Genomic DNA, 12086 nt, shown 5'->3' on the forward strand with positions numbered 1-12086 from the left:
ACCGGTGCCCATATGGGATGCTGGCACTGCAGGCAGTGGCTTAACCCGCTGTGCCACAGTGCTGGACCCAATTTATTAGATCTTGATGATAACTAGGCAGTCTTAGAGGCTTTGAGTTGCACATAGTTTTACTAAGCAAGAGTATTTTCCAAATAGCACTAGCTTAGATTTATGTATTTGTAGTGAAAAACTATATTTAATATATTTTGACTTTCTCTAAATGTCAACTTGGCTTAATACTTAACTCCATTTGCCTAAAACCATACTGTGTATAATATACTAACATACTTGAAATTTGTATTTTCATAGAATTTTTTTTGTCTTGACTTTAAGAGTTCTGGCTGCTAGGACTTTCCTTCATGCTAACACTGACGTGCCTACCATGCTGAGGAAGTAAACTACAGAAAAGTTACACTTTTTAGAGCTCAGGCTTCTGACTACCCTATCCATTAAAAGTAAAGACAAACTTAACAGGCAGAGAGTGAGGTACTTTACATCTGTGAAGGTAGTACTGTGTATAGCTGGAACACTGAAAAGCAGTGGCTAACAGGAGAGAGCAATCAAAATCATTAGTCATGATAGCTCTCTGTCTTGTAATAGTCCTCAAAGATAGTGCTGTTTTACTTTGTAGAAGTTATTTGTGTTTTTCTGGTAGAGTTAAAAAAAAAATGTTCAGTTTTTCAAGTATATGAGGAAGTGGTATATCATTTTTTAATTATGTCCATTAAGATGACTTTATATATGTGTAAAAAAGTTTTTTTTTTTTTAAGTTTTTTTTTTTTGAAAGGCAGAGTTACAGAGAGAAAGAGACATAGGAATATATTCAATTCACTGGTTCAGTACCTAAATGGCTACAACAGCCAGGACTGTGCTAATCCAACACCAACAGCCTGGAACTCCATTCTGTCTCCCATGGAGGTGGCAGGAAGCCAAGCACTTGGACCACCCTCCACTGCTTTCCCAGGCATATTAACAGAAGGCTGGATCAGAAGTAGAGCAGCCAGGACTCGACCCAGTGTTCATATGGGATGCCAGCTTTGCAGGTGGCGCCTTAATCCACTGTGCCACAATGCCTACTCCAAGAAAAGTTTCCTAATCTTGGCTACTATGACTGGATCACGTAGTGTCTGTTAGAAATGCTTATAAATAGAATAAGTTGCCTTGAGTATTTAATGAGCTCTATGTCACTGAATTATTGAAGCATAGGTTAGATGCCTAATTGTAAAGAAGACTGTAGGTATGACATACTCTGAGGGAGAGGTTAAACTAAATGTTATCTAATATGTCTTCTAACACTTGAGATTATATAGTAGTAGGGGAGGCACTTGGTCTTTCTTGCCCTCTGTGTTTTTATTTTTTAAATGAAAAGAAACCATTAATAGATTAATAGATTGAATTCAAAGCTAGAATGTCTTGGAAATAACTATTTCTATGTTACTTTAACAGAAGAAAATGAATGACCTAGAAAATTTTAGTATTTGGAATGATACTTGTTAGTGTCTGTGTGCAGTAAAGCTTCTCTTATCTTGCAGTACAGCATATTGAAATATGTTTACTAAAGAGATTTCACTTTTGTATCTTTCTTTGAAAACTAGTCAACATCTGCATGAATTTCCACTAATACTCATTTTTGGTATCGCCACATCTCCTATTATCATCCACCGGTTGCTTCCTCATGCAGTATCATCTCTATTGTGTATAGAGCTGTTCCAATCATTATCTTGCAAGGAGCACCTGACTTCAGTACTTGATAAGGTAAAAATTAAAAGTTTTACCAATGAAATAGGAGGAAAGGATAACTACCAAGAATGGATTGTAAATATAAATGTTAATGATGTATCCCCACATCTCTGAATGCAAAACTGAACATAGCCCTTTGCTTATCTTAATAGTTTTATGTAATAATTGTTACAACATTTTATAAGTAATTTTGTATAGAATTACCTCCAGATAAGTAATAAGCTTTACAAAGAGTGGTACCTATATATGTTTATATATCTATAAAACCTATAAAGTTATAGATTTTATTTATGTTAAAGATTTACTTATTTATTTGCAAGAGTTAGAGAGGGATAGACAGACAGAGGGAAATCTTCCATCCACTTGTTCACTTCCCAGTGGTTGCAGTGACTGGAGCTGAACTGGACCGAAGCCAAGAGTCAGGAGCTTCTTCTGGGTTTCCTTCATGGGTGCAGAGGGCCAACAACTTGGGCAATCTCCTGCTCCTTTCCCAGGTGCATTAACAGGGAGCTGGATTGGAAGTGGAGCAGCTGGGACTCGAACTGACAACATTATGGGATGCCGGCATCACAGGCAGCAGCTTTACCCACTTTACCACAGTGCCAGCCTCAAAATTACAGGTTTTAAAAACAACTATTTTATAGAATTTATAGATTCCTATAAGCAATAACAATATATTTTAACTCTTAAATTTTATAGAAAGTGATTTAAAGTTTTTAATAGACTCTTTTTAATAGAAAGCTTTTATTTAGTAAATATAAATTTCAGAGGTACAACTTTTGGATTAGACCCTTTTCTAACTGAGTATCATGCTGGCCTTGACAACAAATAAATATTAAAATTTCCCTAGACCTTGGCTACTATAAAACTTCTACTTAAATAGAACCAGCCCTGTGACGCAGCAGTTTAAAGTCCAGGGCTACAGTGCCAGCATCCCAAATGGGTGATGGTTTAAGTCCCTGCTGTTCAACTTCTGACACAGCTCCCTGCCAATGTGTCTGGGAAATCAGCACTGGGTGGCCCAAGTCCTTGGGCCCCTGGACCTGTGTGGGAGACCTGGAAGAAGCTCCTGGCTCCTGGCTTTAGCCTGGCCCAGCCCCCGTTGTGGCCATTTGGGGAGTGAACCAGCAGATGGAAGACCTTTCTCTTTCTCTCTCTCTCTGTCCCCCCTCCCCCTCTCTGTAACTCTACGTTTCAAATAAAAATTTAAAAAAAAAGGAAAGAAATAGGACACTTTGATGTTGACCTTCCACAAACTTTTCCCTAGAAGCAACTCCTTTGAGATGTGCTTTATGCTGTTTTTGTGAGATAAACTAATGACCACCTTATTTATTAACCATTTCTACTCTTCATAAAAGTATTATTCATCTGATTTATTGACACTTTAATAGATTTTTAAAATTTATATGTTTTTTCATTTTACATGAAAGAGAGTCAGGGAGAGAGAACTCTTCCATCCACTGGGTCACTCCCCCCCAAATGTTTGCAACAGCCAGCACTGAGCCAGGCTGAAACCAAGAGCCTGGAACTCTGTTCAGATTTCCCATATGGGTATAAGGGACCCGAGTATTTAGGCAATCATCTGCTGCCTCTTAGGATGTGCATTGGAAGCTGAATTGGAAGCAGAATACCCAGGACTTGAACCATTCACCGCTATATAGAAAGTGGGCTTCCCAAGCAACAACTTAAGCTGCTATTCCAAACACCTAGGAAAATTTTTCCTGTTACAGTATTTAAAAGTGGTTGTAGTGAAATTCTGTTGACCTTCTACACTAAGCCTAATATGACTTTTCTCTCCTTGCCTCACCTCTCTCCTGCACTCCCCTCCCCTCCCCTCTTCTATTTTCTCCTCGTTAACTCACTCTCTTCCCTCCTCCCTCCCTCCCTTCCTTCCTTCCATCCGTCCGTCCATCTGTCTTTCCAAGACAGCAATAATTGACTCCCTAAATGCCTGGAGCCAGAAACTTCATCTAGGTCTACCAAGTAGGTAGCAAGAACTCAAGTTCTTGAACCATCATTGCTGCCTCCCAGGGTCAGCATTAACAGGAAGCTGAATCAGGAGCTGGAGCCAGATACTGAACCCACAAACTCTGATGCGGGAGGCCAGCCTCCTAATTTGTAGGCTAACTCTGCCCCTGACTGTCCGTTTTCAGATGTAAAACCTCTCTAAAGGCCACTGAAAATTAACCAAGTAATAACAAATTCAGCTATTCTGCATTTAAAAAAATATACATTAGTAAATTTTGTGTTTGGCATTCAGCAGTACATAGTATGTTGTTCTTCAGTCTTTGAATCAGTAGGAGTGAAAAAGAAATCTGCTAATAGAAATTACCAACTGCAAATTCTTTGCTGGCTTCTGGTCGGGGGAAATGTTTATACAGTTATCAGGCAGTCTTTTTTTTTTTTTTTTTTTAAAGATTTATTTATCTATTTGAAAGAGTTACACAGAGAGAGAAGGAGAGGCAGAGAGAGGTCTTCCATCCTCTGGTTCACTCCCCAATTGGCCACAATGGCCGGAACTGCGCCGTTCCGAAGCCAGGATCTTCCTCCTGGTCTCTCACGCAGGTGCAGGGGCCCAATAACTTGTGCCATCTTCTACTGCTTTCCGAGGTGATAGCAGAGAGCTGGATCAGAAGTGGAGCAGCCAGGTCTCAAACCAGTGCCCATATGGGATGCAGGCACTGCAGGTGGCAGCTTTACCCGCTACGCCAAAGCACCGATCCCACAGGCAGTCTTTTTAAAAATTAAATATGGCGGAGAGTTGTGAACATGTAGTATGAATAGCTTTTTATTATTATTGTTATATGATTGAACTTAAAATTTCAGTTAATATTTCACCTAAAAATAGCTACTTTGTGTTACAGCTTTCATATTTACTGTGTCATAGTAGCATTTTTTGCTTAATTATTTATACTTCATATTTATAAGGAATAAATATTAACAAGGAATTTGCCCTTGCCCCATCTCTTTCAGCTACTTCTTACAACTCACTTTCCCTTTAAAGTAAATGAAAAAGTGTTACAGGTTTTGACCAACATCTTTTTGTATCATGATTTCTCAATTCAAAACTTTATAAAAGGACTTCAGGTAAGAAGATACTAGTGGTTTTAAAAATCAACAACTAATTCTAAATAACTTGTATGTTATTTCAGTCTGTGTATTGCAATAATTAAGGCATTTTAAGTGCCTTAAATTTCACAATGTAGAATGTGAAAATTCAAGTTATTTTATTCTAGATTCTGCTGTTCCTTTGTTACCCTATAGTAAAATATAGGTAATAATTAGGATATCAGTGATTGAAAAGACCTCTTACCATTCCAGTAATTTTTGGCTGTTGAGAATCTGACAAAAGTTTATGTACTTTACCCATGAAATACCATATCTAAGGGGTCAACATACTTCTGTAATGTGCCGAACAGTAAATCTTCTCAGCTTTTCCTGCTTGCTTTGGTCGTTACTATTGCTACTGCTTTCATAACCATTTAAAGATGTTTAAAAAAAAAACCACGTTTTTAGTTCCTGAGCCACACAAAAGTAGATTGTAGAATGTAGTTTTATGTCCCCTAAACATGTATGTGTGTGTGAGTGTGTAGTCATGTGTATTCATTTGTATTTATTCTTATATATGGAAAATGTATGTTCACCAGGGTTTCACAAATTGCCAGAAGCTAATTCTTGAATTTAGCTTTATAACATCTTCTCAGTCTTAACAAAGAACCCATTCTCCAATTGGTCAAAGGTTAAAATTACTGCCCTTTCTTGACCACTACCTAAGTTATCTTTTAGCAAAACATAGACCTTGTGAACACATACCATTTGTCAAGTACATTTATCAAGTTCATGGCAGATATTAGTAACCTTCAGTGCCAGAATACAATATGCTAGTATGTTTGTGTAGTGCCTTGAAGGTTTTAAATTATTTCTCACATATATTCTTCCTCTACATAAAAAAACTGCAATGGTTTTTATGGGTAATCTGTATCCTTATTTTTTTTCCACATTGACTTTTTTTTTACAACCTGCAAATATATTTTATTTATTTTGTATGCATTTGGCTTAGATGGGTTTTATTTTTGTTAATTTATTATTTTTTAAAAAATTTTTATTTGTATAAAGGGAACAAATTTCATGTATTTCATATATACAGTTTTGGAAGCATAATATCTCCCACTCTACCCTCCATCCCTAGCATTGACTTTTTAAAAAGAGTGTTTTGTTTTGTTTTGTTTTTAATTTATTTGAAAGACAGTTTACAGAAAGAAAGGGAGAGACAGAGAAAGAAAAATCTTCTTTCTGCTGGTTTACTCCCTAAATGGCTGCAGTGGCTGGACCTGGGCCAGGCCAAAGCCAGGAGCCTAGAACTCCATCCAGGTGTCCCACGTGGGTACAGGACCTAAGCACTTGATCCATCTTCTGCTGCTTTCCCAGGCGATTGATAAGGGAGTTGGATCAAATGTGGAGCAGCAGGCACTTGAACCAGTGCCTATAGGGAATGTGTGACAGGTGGGCAGCTTAACCTGCTTCACAATGGTGCCAGCCCCTAAAGAATATTTTAAAGGAAGAAAACATTTACCTTAGCAGTTTATGAAATTAATGATTTAGATATAGTTAATAACCTCCTAAATTACTTCTTTCATTCATTCATTCACTCACTGATGAAAATTTATTGAGAGCCTCCTATAAGCCCAGCATTATGCTGACCCTTGGAGGCAGAAGGAAAATAAGCCTTTGCCTTCAATGTGCACATTGTTCAGTGAGCGAATTAGAAGAGTAAACCAATCCACAGAGTAGTCAGTTTTGTAAAAGAAGCATTCCAAGGTATTGCACAGGATGGAATTGTATCCCAAATTATAGGAACTAGCTAGGCCGATAGCAGACTATTCCAGGGAAAGACAAAAGTAGAGGAAAGGAAATCTGTGAAAAGAATCAGCGTGATAGTGGAACTGGAGAAGAGAAAACAAATTGGAGGATGAGACGGAATTAACAGATCCTAACCAATAAGGAAATAAGATGTGTAAGAAAGGAGCAAGGTGACACACAAGCTTTAGATTGGCAAATGGATTGGACATTGGTACTTGACATGAGCAGTTACAGTCTAATTTGTACTTGTTTATAAGTTTGGCAGGCCCCTTTGCCTACAGCCTTCACAAATGGACTATTTGGGCCATTTCCTGTCATCTTGGATATCTTGTTCTCAGCTCTATCAGCTCAGCAATTCATTATCAGTTCACCTAAGACAGATAAAGCTCAACATTACTGATTCATGGTGACCAATATTTTAAGATTGATATATAACGTAAAATATTAATTTATTAGTTTGTGGTAGGAAATGCTGTTTTCCAGTGTTAGAATGTATTTTCTCCACTAAGGAACTGCCTTTCTGGTTTCAAGATTATCTAGGAAAACAAAACTTTCTTGAGAAAGTTGCTTAGAACTAGGATAAGGAACATTTGGATAGTTTGGTGATCTATATCTTGCATGTTAAAATTTGGAAAATCGTTCCTTTCCCATTGTGTAGACCACGGTATTCCATTATTGGAATACTTATATCTACCAGATAACTGTACCAAGTTTTCTTCCATGAAATAAAACCAAATGTGAAAAGTTAAATTGGGGCCAACAATGTAGCATACTGAGTTAAGCCACCACCTACGATGTTATCATCCCATAAGGGTGCCAGTTCGAGTCCTGTCTGCTCCACTTCCGATCTGGCTTCCTGGTAATGCACCTGGGGAAAGCTTTGGAAGAGAGCCCAAGTGCTTGGACCCCTGCCCCCATGTGAGAGACCCAGATGAAGCTACAGGACCCTGGCTTTTTCCTGGCCCAGCCCTGGCTATTGCAGCCATTTGAGGAGTAAACCATCAGATGGAAGATCTCTCTGTGTCTGTAACTCTGCCTTCCAAATAAATAAATAAATATTTAAAAAATAGAAAAATTTAAAAAGAAAAGCTAAATTTTCATTATTCTTTGCTATCAGTTGCCGTAGCTTCTACCATTGTAGCATTTTTCTTTTTAGAGACTTATTTATCCACCTGAAAGGCAGAGTTACAGAGAGAAAAACAAGAGACAGAGATAGAGATCTTCCATCTTCTGATTCACTCCAAAATGGCCTCGTCAGCCAGAGCTGGGCTAGACTGAAGCCAGGAGCCAGGAACTTCCTCCAGGTCTTCCACATGGGTATAGGGATCCAAGGACCTGGGCCATTTTTAGCTACTTTCCTAAGCACACCAGCCAGGGGCTGGATTGGAAGTGGAACAGCCAGGACTCCAATCTGCACCCATACGGGATGTCAGCACCATAGGCGGCAGCCTTACCTGCTAGGCCAGAGTGCCAGCCCCTTTATTTATTACAACTGACCAGTTTTTTTGCACTGATTTTATTTTATTTTATTTTATTTATTTAAAGATTTATTTATTGATTTGAAAGGCAGAGAGAGAAAGAGTTGTCCTCCATCTGCTGGTTCACTCGCCAGATAGCTGCAATGGTAGGGTTGGTCCAGGCCAAAGCCAGGAGCTTAGAGCTCCATCTGGGTCTCCCACAAGGGTTGTAGGGGCCCAAGTATTTGGGCCATTGTCTGCTGCTTTCCCAAGCTCATCAGTAGGGAGGTGGATTGGAAATAGAGCTGCTAGTGCTCCAATATGGGATGCCAGTGTTGCAGGCAGCAGCTTAGCTCACTGAGCCCAACACTGGCCCCTGTTTCGCTGATTTTAGGTTGCTGGCTTCCTAAATACTTAGGACCTAGATATTTAGGTCTCATCCCATTTTCCCATCCATACCACATTTATAACTATTATGAGTTGCTTCTGCAGATGGTAATCTATCCATGTATATTAGTTTTGTTTAGTTTGTATTTCAGAGATTACCATTTTGTGAACTTGTCCACATAATACAGCCTTAAACTTTTAGAGGTATAAATCCCATTTATGTGTTGTTGGCAGTGTTATTGTGACATTATTAAATATATTAACACCATAATCCTTTTGCTCTTTAGAAAATGAACTTAAAATTGAACAGACATAAAGCAAAAGATTTACTGCCAAAATGTAATAAATATATCTTCACATTTCTTTCAGCTTTCTCTATTAGAGCATTTTTATTCCCAGCCCCTAAGTGTTCTGTGCTGTAATCTCCCAGAAGCCAAGAGAAGGATAAATTTTTTATCAGCTAATCAATGTGAAAACATTCGACGTCTCCCATCATTTCGGAGGTAAAAGGAAAAATACATATTTAACACATCTTGTATAGAGTTTACAGCAAATTAAGGGATCACATCCAGTTATTTTTGAGGTTGGAAAAGGAATAATAGCCTTTTAATTTTATTTAGAGTGATACTAAACTATTCCATTGTTAATTGTGGGATTTCCTTGATGGATTTGAAAATTTGGCATAAAATATATTTTTATAGGAGGCTATAATTTGGAGGTTCCCCAGACTTACTTTTTAGGCACGATCAGGCACTTTTAGGGTGGTTTGGCTATAGGCCAGACTTACTTTTTAGAAATAACATTTCCTATTTCTGGGAGGTATGGTCTTCGTAATTAGACCCAGGACTATAAGTACAGCTGATTTAAGAAGTTAAAAATTACTCTTAAACTATGACTGTCACCTTGAATTTATTTTTGGAAATGTGGCCATCATTCTAGTAGTTATTTTTTCCATTATGCTATTCAAATATGTAGAATTTTTAACTTTCTCTTTTTGTGTATGGGATGGTAAAAATTTTAGGTATGTGGAAAAGCAAGCATCAGAAAAGCAAGTTGCACTGTTGACCAATGAAAGATTTTTGAAGGTAGGAATGTGAGTGTGAGTCTGTTTCAGTTTCGTTCTCTTGTCTTTCCTTTCAGGAAAAAGAATATGCATATATCATGTATTGAGTCAATTTTATAAAACATAGCTATACATTCTAATATTTATACAATGAAGGACTACATCTTGATTATCAGTTCAGAATATGAATATTAAAATCATAGCATCTCAACTCTAAAAGAGAGGTTTTTTTTTTTTTTTTTTAATCAAGTAAAATTATTAACTAGAACACTGGCTTGCTCCTGCAGTCTGTTTTGAAAGCACTTTTAGATCTCTGAGATCTGCTGTATGGCTCTCTTTCCACTAACAGTTTAGGAATCTGCTGGCAATCTCATTTTAATGTTCTTTTAAAGGTTTCATAAATAAATACATGAAAGCCAGGCACCCATTGCTAAGCAGATACTGATTTGCCTTGAAGATGCCTATCATTATATATTGATAATGTGATACCTGGAAAGAAGTAATGAGGTTAGAAAATTATCAATCATACAACATAGCAAATAGCAAAACAAGGGTGTTTTCTTTCTCAAATAAGTAATGGTTGGACACAATACATAATTAAAAAGACACAGCAAGATTTAGTCATAAGGTTTCCTTTCACCTCTGTCTTCCAACTACCTGTTTCCCCTTCTCTGAATACAAGTGTTACTAGTTTCTTCTGTATCATTTCTAGAGATCATATCCATATATACAAGTAATTATATATATATCTGAAGTTTCTTCCTTTCTTACAAAAGATTAATGTATTGTACACACGATTCTGCACTTTGTTCATTATGAGTAAAATAAAAGTGACATAATTGTATTGTATGAATATACAAGGAGCTTAATTTTACGTAATAAGTCTTATTGATGGACATTTAGAAATACATAGTTTCCTTTATTTTCATACTCCTTGTGTCTTTTAAAGGAAGAAGTTGTTAGAAAATTTTAGTGAAATTTAGATGAGCTTGAAGGTAAGCCCGTGTATTTTGGTGATAAATACTATTTTCAAATTTTGAACAAAAGAATACTAGATCTTGAAGTCATGTGTTCTGTATAGTTCTCAATACTAATTTACTTCCTTTGTGAGGTCTCAAAAATTATTGCTAATGGGTTTTATTAAACATTATATCCATTGTAGAATCCATACTGTGCCGTAATATAAAACCACTTCTAAGCTGGGTTCACTAATTATTTTAATAATCTTCATAGCCTTTTCAGACCAGTATAGAAAGTCCTCAGTCCCCAATGCAGGCTATTTCAGAAGAGAGGAAATTTAAAAACATGTGACAGGGTCCCACGCTGTGGCGCAGCGGGTTAATGCCCTGGCCTGAAGCACCTGCATCCCATATGGGCGCCAGTTCAAGATCCGGCTGCTCCACTTCTGATCCAGCTCTCTGCTATGGCCTGGGAAAGCAGTAAAAGATGGCCCCAAGTCCTTGGGCCCCTGCACCTGCATGGGAGACCCAGAGGAAGCGCCTGGCTCCTGGCTTCAGATAGGCATAGCTCTAACTGTTGAGGCCAGTTGGGGAGTGAGCCATCGTCGGATAGAAGACCTCTTTCTCTCTCTGCCTCTCCTCTCTCTGTGTAACACTAACTTTCAAATAAATAAATTAATTTAAAAAAAAAAAACTGGTGGTGAGAAAGGATAGGTACATGTTTACTGAGTATTTTACAGTTAGCCAGATTAGCTGTCTGGTGAATCAGCGAATTTCCAGGTATATTTCCTGCTAGAATTTTCAGTCATTGTATTTTTGGAAGCCAGGAATAGATTTTTTAGAGTGCCCTTTAATCATTGATATGATAAAGGGAGAGAATGTCTATGCTAGTCTTAGAAAAATAGCTTGCCATGTATCTTTTTCAGTGATTTTAGATACTTCTAAAGGATTTATTGATATTGTACTTGTTACATTATCAGGACTGTTTGTTATTATCCTTACTGTATTTAGAATTGCATGTTTTGTCATTTAAGGGCATATTTTCTTGAGACTTAGTGAGAAATATGGAGGAGCATAAACATTTATATCTTTGCTGTGGAAAAGTTATCTGCAGGTTGCTTGCTGAATTCAAAAGACAAAGGATGTCTATGGAAAATATTAATCAGTGTGTCTTAATTTTTCTGATTTAGAGTAAAAGTATCTTGGAATGTTTAATCATTATGCTTATGTTTCCATAGTTTTGTAGAAATATAGGGTAATCAGTGATATAGTACTGCATGATGTAGAGCAAAATCCTCTTCCTGACCTCAGAAATCTTGCATTTGAACTCCAGCTGCTCATTAGTTGTGTGCACTTAAGAAAATCACTTTATTTACATTAAGCCTCAATTTCCGTATCTGTAAAATGGGATAATCAGTCTTAGTATGAGTTCCTCTAAGGGATAGTGATACTCAAGGTTTATTTGGCATCTTAAAGTGAGTTGAAAACAAATATAACATGAAAATTTATTCATGTAAATAATATTGTACTATTATGTGTTTTCCCTATTATCAAAAAATTAAGATATCAATATGAATACGTAGAAAACTATTATATTGTCTTATATTGTTATATAGACCT

The 12086-nt window shown here is 37.1% G+C and overlaps 1 protein-coding gene across 11 annotated transcripts in view; it reads left to right on the forward strand.

The window, feature by feature from the left end:
• Positions 1–12086, forward strand: part of ORC3 (origin recognition complex subunit 3) — an 87624-nt gene that overhangs the window by 20481 nt on the left and 55057 nt on the right. For all 11 annotated transcript variants that reach the window (XM_062186483.1, XM_062186490.1, XM_062186484.1 and 8 more), the window contains 4 exons: positions 1596–1755; positions 4714–4827; positions 8814–8947; positions 9466–9529. In XM_062186483.1, the coding sequence (XP_062042467.1) occupies positions 1596–1755; positions 4714–4827; positions 8814–8947; positions 9466–9529 (472 nt within the window). The remainder of the gene's footprint in view (positions 1–1595; positions 1756–4713; positions 4828–8813; positions 8948–9465; positions 9530–12086) is intronic.

This window comes from Lepus europaeus, chromosome 3, assembly GCF_033115175.1.
Source record: "Lepus europaeus isolate LE1 chromosome 3, mLepTim1.pri, whole genome shotgun sequence".
Classification (NCBI taxonomy): Eukaryota; Metazoa; Chordata; class Mammalia; order Lagomorpha; family Leporidae; genus Lepus; species Lepus europaeus.